Raw genomic sequence first — 7,416 nt, 5'->3', positions numbered from 1 at the left:
GCCTTGTAGAAGATGGTTTGGGCGACGGTTAGTTGCCAGCAACTTCAGCAATGTATTAGATCCAGATGGATCGCATGCTACTGAACGTTGCCTCCCACATTTCCGAAGTTGTCAAAGCGTTGACATAACGGGACGAATGTCCACAAAGCTTGTTGAGAGGGTTACTCTCGAGATGTGGAGCTATTCTGCAGTCAGCACGCGTGATATCATCCACGCCAGCAGTTTAATTTTTCTGTCGCTTTGGAGGCGATGTTTTGTGCGACGGTTAGTTGCCAGCAACTCAGAGCCAGATTTGACGTTTGTGGTTGATAGTTGCCTCCTGCTATTTCGGAGAGATAATAGTGTGAGAGCAACAAGAGGAAAGTCCATGAAGCTGCAAGTCGAGAGAATTATTCTCGTGCTTGGTAGCTGCGCTGCGGTTAGCATGCGCAAGCTTGTATTCGACGGTTTGAAGCTGTTCCGTGTGCGTTGGAGGAGGTGGTTTGTGCGACGGTTAGTCGCCAGCGATTTCAACCACTCCTTGATTCCTGAGGCATTATGGACGGGTGCTGCCGGACGAAGTCTAGCTTATTCTCGGAGGCATCGAGAATTAGCCCTATTAGCTACAAGAGGTTGCTTCTCTGGGGTTACCAGAAAGCAACATCCAAGAAACTCTCGTCGTTCGCGTGCTGAGGTTCCCAAGTAACCATAAGCACTAAAACATAGCCCTTAATCAACACTATATTCCCATATATAACTTTGAATTAATGCTTGTTTTGCACTATATGCGTATATAATGCAGATTTAGTGCTAAAAAGGCGAAATAGCGGGCTGAATAAATGCTATCACAACATAGCCTTTAATAAGCATTACAAATGCTGAATTAGAGCACCATCAAAACGTCATTTTTCGCCAGCCGTATAAAAGCATTAGCAGTGCTTACTTAGAACACCTTTCAATTTTTTTATTGATTGATCATGATTGATGTGAAACGGAAATTCAAAATGGGAGATTATTCTTTGATTAATTAAAATAAACAAAAATTAAAAAATTAAATCATTATCTACAACATCGATCAGCTGAATGAATGATTATGCCTGCTTAATGAAGGGTTCTATGAAATGAGAAGTGATTATAATTGAATTATGAATTGCCTTCGATGAGTCTCGAACCTAGGATCCCGCAGCAGCCTTTATCTTCCCTTGCGCCTTTACCATTTCGACCACTCTTGATGCTGATAAGGTAGGTGAAAAAACCCGTACTTCAAGTACTGTTTGGGTCACACCACTTCAATGTATGCATGCTTACTCACACGCAGCAAATTAGAAAATCAGTCTTGTTCAAGGTTTTTTGAAACACGAGGTTCTCCGACTTTCAGAGTAAGTAGGCGAGGATTGAGCGAGGTTCTCAATGAGTTTGTTTACAAACATAAGATTATTTGCTCAGCTTTTCTGTGGTTTGATGGTAAACAAACTCCAAGAGTTCCGCAGTTACATACAGCCTAAATAGCCAAAATGGTTGAATCGGGAATTTGGCATACGGTAACACCTCCTATAAATACACACCTTGCTCTTGTTTACATTCGCGGGTTTGACGTTTCTACGCATTCAACATTTTCATCATTTCGTTTTGCTCTTCCGTGGTGTTTGATAGCAATTTTTAATTGTTTTTTTACTTAAATATTAAAAGGTAAGTGCTTGTACATCGATAACTATTGAAAATTAAAAACAGTGTGACCTTTTTTCAGTGATGACGGCTGCGAACAACTACTGTGTCGTACAGACAACCGAAAATAACAGTACATTCCTATCTGTACTGCCATCACGGTGGGTCTTGAAAAGCGGATGGAAATCCTACGGACCAGACGACTCGGATGACGACCAGAACGGCGATGATCTATGCTACTGGCCAAAAGGAGTTTCCGGCTATCGACTTCTTGAAAAGGCCAAGAAAGATCCTTCCATCAAACCGGACCTACAAGTACTGCGCGCTTTCCGATGCAAGATCAAAAGGACCACATTTGCCAGTCATTCGGAGGTAATTTTTTTTTCTGTATAGTGAATTCCAACTATTAAAATTTGTTTATCACAATTTTAGGCATTCAGAGAGTTGAGGTTGATGGAAACAAATTCCGACACGGAGGAATATGGAGCAGTGAAGAAGATAAAAAAAGTGTCGACAGCTGCTGATCTTTTCAACCAAATCCAGCAACCTAAACCTGGGCCATCTAGTGAATCCACTGCTTCTCACCAAGGCTCCAAAGCGGCAAAATCATCAGATGCACCATTTCCCAAATCTGGAAGGAGAATTCAAATCGGGAATGGAAACCAATCGCCTACTTCTGAGCAGATACAAGTACCATCGGTTGATGATGAGAGTGCACCGAATCTGCTTGAATTAGTGCAATCACTGCATTCAAAAGTGGAAATGAACGCAAGGATCATCGAAGAGTGTAAGGTCATCGGAAACAAATCTGTGGCACTTTTGTCTCAAGTCAATGCTAAACTGGACGTCCTTGCGAATCAGGTCAACTTGAAGCTTGATAATTTCGTATCGCAGACACAACAAACCGATTCTGTACGCATTGACACAGTGAGTTCTCCGTTAAGTCCAGTAAAAAATCTTGCGGAGATGGAATCTCTTGAGCAGAAGGCAAACAGTAAGAAATTCGTTGAAGCTGTAATCCAATATTTTGGTTCTATGCATGGCAGGAGCCGATATGTTGGTGAAGGTGCAACAGTTTGCCTACAGTTGATTGATTATTTCTTCGATCGAGCGTTCTTACTGAACTGTTCCTGGACTGGAACCAGCAGACGTAAAGGGAATGATGAGAATACCGGGTCGAAGATTGCTTTCCATAAGTTCGACGGAATCATCACATTATTTCATAAGGTGATCATGTTTTCTGATCCTACGTATCCTTTTATTGAATGTCAAAAATTTCTTAAACGTTGTTTGAGAAATTCTAAGCAGCGATTTGTCGAAACTAAAGGGCTGAAAGCTTCTGTAGCAAGGAACAGGCGCAAGAGAAAACTCGTCACGAGCAGTGTGGACGTCGGAAATAATAGCCAGGTTGAAGAAGAACCGGATGTGATCGAGGAGGAGGAGGAGGAGGCTCTGGATGAGGTCGAGGACGAGGCTCTGGATGAGGACGAGGGCGGTGTTAAGTTCGAAGTACAGGACGACGAGGAGGACAATAATACTGTTTTTATCGCTGAATATTTGGTAGAATGATTTGATTCTACGTTTGATTTTTAACAATTTGTTATTGTTTTCATCTTTTTGGTTGTTTTATTACAATAAAATCCATTAAAATATACCTTACATCTTTATAGTATCTCATTTGATGGCAATGTATGTAACAATGGAATGAAAGCTGTTTCTTCATACACAACAATTGCTACTAATTTACATAATATTTCATCTAGTTTATACTGTTTTAAACAACGGAACTTGTAATTATTGCTAGCTCTGAATACATTAATGCAAGGAGAAATTAGAGGATAATCGAAAAGGTTAGTCGACTTAATTATTTCGAAACCATATACACCATTTCTATCCGCATATTCCATAGCAATAATTTTTAAACTTTTTGTAAGAAACCATTTATCAGAGAACGTTTTGGACAGTGAAAATTTATCTGATACAACTATAAAAGAGAATTTAGACTCATCAGATTTTAATGGATGTTTGAACTGTGGATACATTTCATTGCTCTGATTAGTTGTTGGGTTAGTAGCATATTTCTCAGTAATTCGATTAATAATTTGTTGTAATGGAAGTTTGCCGGATCTGACTGACTTCTTTATCTGAAATAGATGATTTTCAAAGGGATATGACGATATGGTAGGTAGCGGACCAAATCGCGTCACTTCTTCCACTACATGAACAAGATTATGAACATTGCTTGTTATAGAGTTAAATGAATCGTAATAGTTCGAAATAAATTCTTCAAATAACTTTTGAGCAACAGGTAAAAATCGTGAGTAGTAGTTACTTGAGACTATAGTCACGGCACAAAACAGAATTGCAAAATTGCTGTATTGATCTTCATTGACGAAATGTTTTAGTAAAATGATACCGATGTAATGCAAAAAAGAAGCACACTCGGACGCTTTCCAGTGATGAATACAGTCTACTCCACGTACTTGCCGATGAATTTCCGAAGGCAGTTTGATTGTTTTTAGGATACTAGAAATTAACTCTACGACGCTATTAGACCACCTCCTCTCGTCACTTCCGTTATGACCCTCCTTGTATGCCAAAATTAATCTCTTTGTGATGCCGAGATGAAGAAGATGTAATGAGTCGGCTACTATCACATCTTCGACTATATCAATTGGCAACTCAAGGAGTGGTGATACAACTGGTGTTTTTTTTAATTTTCCATTTTCACGGGTTTTGTAAACTTGGTAATGTCCATCGTACTGTCTAGCTCGGAATGCCTCATCAGTTCTCTTGACGGCCAATGTTTGGGGGAAAATATTAGTCCTCAGAAGCGTTGAGTGTTGTCCAATGGTACAACATTTTAAACAACCATGCAGTGAATTAAAGTTAACGACACCTAAAAGAATATTTTTTTATAAATATGACAAAAAATAACTGTATTTCTACTTTACCTTTCACAAACGCCCTGGCGGGGGAATCACAAATAAAAGCTCTTAGACTAACAGTTAAACTAACTCCATTTATGTCAATTCCAGCTGACATTAAATGTTTCAGTTCAGACACAAAAGGGGATAAGAATTCCTCAACTTTTTTTGGTTTACTTTTTCCGTGGAAAATACCAATAATCATTGGCTTCAATGAGGGGAGCTCGTGTATATTGAATAATATTGGCCACACCTGGTTGGTTCCATTCTTATACAACGGTAAGCCATCGATGTTGATGTTTATGGAAATCTTTAACGGTTTATTTAACTCAGGAAACGTTAGTCGGAGACAGTTTTCTACAAAAGCAATTAAATATTTAGTAAAAAAAATCGACATTTTTCTGTGTAAATTTTACCTAGGCCTTGATGCCAATATTCCCCTCCACAAATTTCCACAACATCTGGGCTTGTCCTAGGGGTACGTAGAAGCTTTCTTGGGCATTCCGGAAGTGTTCTTTCATATTTACTTAATTTTTTTAAAAGGGGTTTCAGAGCCTGTTGTGGGATATTGTACTGAATACTCCAGTTCCGCAGAAAGCTTGTCAGGCTTTCCTCAGAAACAATTGCTTCATTTGGTTCTTCTTCATGGCATGCTTGACCAAACAAGTGATTTTGCTCTGCATCGGAATCTTCATCGGGACTATAATCCTCAAGAGAGTAGGATCCATCTAGAGAATTATGTGGAGAATCTGTTTCATCGTCATCAGTGGAGATTATTGGTTGCCCAGACTCAGGGTATTCTGGTTCCTGCTCATAATTTTTTTCTTCAGGACACTGGGACGTTTCAGGAAGCTCCAAGTTTTGATATACATTCACTTTTCGTCTAAAATTACCGCTTTTCAATGTTTTCTTCCAATTTTGCGAAGCTTCCATGGTTTATTTTGTTTTGATAATCAAAAAGCATAAGATTCAAAGCTTTATATGAGCATTAACAGGAATTTTTAGTGCTACAGTCTTAATGCTTGTTAACTTTATATAGTAGCTCTATATGTGCATATAGTGTTATCATTAGTGCTTATTTTTTTATTGCTTCTATGCATTAATAATGCTGATTTAAAACTAAAAAGCATTATGGATGTTGATATAATGCTGACTTGCATTAGAAATGATGATATAATGCTGACTTGCATTAGAAATGTTGATTTAATGCTGGTTAAGGGTTATGGCTTAATGCTTATGGTTACTTGGGTTATCAGCCACCAGAATCAACGAATCATCAATTCCGGTGCCAATCAGCGTAAGGCGCGAGACGAGAGCGCCTACAAAAGTAGCGATGGCGAAGATGACGATGATGATCAATATTCCGTCAATCGCGAACCGGCCCAGAGACGCAGTCATCGAGCAGGAGAAGCTTATCAACGCTACGTGGCTAACGTAGCCGCTGATGATGAGGGCCAGAGGGACTGCTTTTTCCGGAAGACCACCGCAGTCATGAAAGAGAACGAGATTCGGGCTGAACGAAGTGAGGTTATCACTGAGCAGTCGTTCTACGATTTGATCGGTTGTTTGCTGTTTTCGAGGCCGAACATCAGTGCTGCGGTTGGCGTACTAAGTAACTATCAAGCAGCCCTGGATGAGAGCGAGATTTGGGAAGTGGTTAGCATAACCCAGGTTACAGGAAACCCATTCTGTTACTGGTACGAATTGCCGATGGACGCAGCTAAACGATGGTGAGGTTATCACCGAACAACCGTTCAGAGAACTTATCGGTTGTTTGCAGTATCTGGCGATATCACCGAAACCAGATATTTGTGCAGCGGTTAGCGCACTAAGTAAATACCAGGCCAGCCCGGCGGAGAGCCACTGGCGAAGCCTGCAGCGTATTCTGCGATACCATCGACGTATGACCATTATGGCGTTGGTATACCGCAGAAACGCGAACACGGATAGACATCGAGATTTCGCTATCAGGATACGTGGAGAAGGTTTTGCAACGATTCGGTATGGCCGATTGTAAACCCGTAAGCACACCGCTTGACACAAACGTTCGCTGGACGAAGCTGAACGATGGTGAGGTTATCACCGAACAACCGTTCAAAGTATTGATCGGTTGTCTACAATATCTGGCGACATCTTCGATACCAGATATTTGTGCTGCGGTTAGCGCACTGAGCAAGTACCAGGCCAGCCCGGCGGATAGGCACTGGCAAGGCCTGAAGCGTATTCTGCGATACCTTCGAGGAACGACCGATACGGCGTTGGTATTCCGCAGAAACGCGAAATCGGAACCACTCATCGGATATGCTGATGCAGATTTTGCCAACGACTCCGATGATCGAAGATCTGTATCAGGTTACGCTTACATGATCTTCGGGAATCTAGTTTCGTGGTCAACGAAACGTCAGCAGACGGTCAGTCTGTCGTCGACCGAAGCTGAGATAGGAGCCCTTTGCCATGCGGTCAAGGAAGGTTTGTGGTTAACAAACTTCCTTGGTGAATTGGGTGTGGTTAGCACTCCTTTCACGTTGATTGAGGACAACATCCCTTGCATACAGTATCTGGAAAAGGCGCGGACTCAGCAGCGGATGAAGCATCTGGACGTTAAGAATGCTTTCATCAGAGACATCATAAGAAGCGGTCAGCTATCTTTGCGACACATCTCTACTGAGGATCAGTCAGCTGATGCGTTCACGAAGGCGTTACCAAGGGCGATGCACGCGAAGCTGTTCAGCATTCTCAATTAACGAATTGAGGGGAGGTGTTGAACTTACGGTTTTCGGGAGAAGTAATCCGGCAGCAGATGATTCTGCTGCAACGTCGACGAACCAAAACAGTGTGTTTTGGT

At 41.2% G+C, this 7,416-nt stretch overlaps 1 protein-coding gene across 1 annotated transcript; it reads left to right on the top strand.

The window, feature by feature from the left end:
* The first annotated feature begins 1,678 nt into the window (after positions 1-1,678).
* On the top strand, positions 1,679-3,213 carry LOC129738308 (uncharacterized). Its single transcript, XM_055729492.1, has 2 exons — positions 1,679-2,016; positions 2,077-3,213. The coding sequence occupies exons 1-2, from the start codon at positions 1,729-1,731 to the stop codon at positions 3,211-3,213; spliced, it is 1,425 nt and encodes a 474-aa protein (XP_055585467.1). The 5' UTR covers positions 1,679-1,728.
* Positions 3,214-7,416: the final 4,203 nt, after the last annotated feature.

Source organism: Uranotaenia lowii, chromosome 1, assembly GCF_029784155.1.
Source record: "Uranotaenia lowii strain MFRU-FL chromosome 1, ASM2978415v1, whole genome shotgun sequence".
Taxonomy (NCBI): domain Eukaryota; kingdom Metazoa; phylum Arthropoda; class Insecta; order Diptera; family Culicidae; genus Uranotaenia; species Uranotaenia lowii.
The sequence above is the reverse complement of the archived record's forward strand: the minus strand, read 5'-3'. Positions and strand labels throughout refer to the sequence as shown.

Bases quoted from the DNA above. Each gene is read 5' to 3' on its own strand.
- LOC129738308 (XM_055729492.1), top strand. From the start codon at position 1,729: ATGACGGCTGCGAACAACTACTGTGTCGTACAGACAACCGAAAATAAC. The intron at 2,017-2,076 runs GTAATTTTTTTT...TCACAATTTTAG, and splicing joins CATTTGCCAGTCATTCGGAG to GCATTCAGAGAGTTGAGGTT.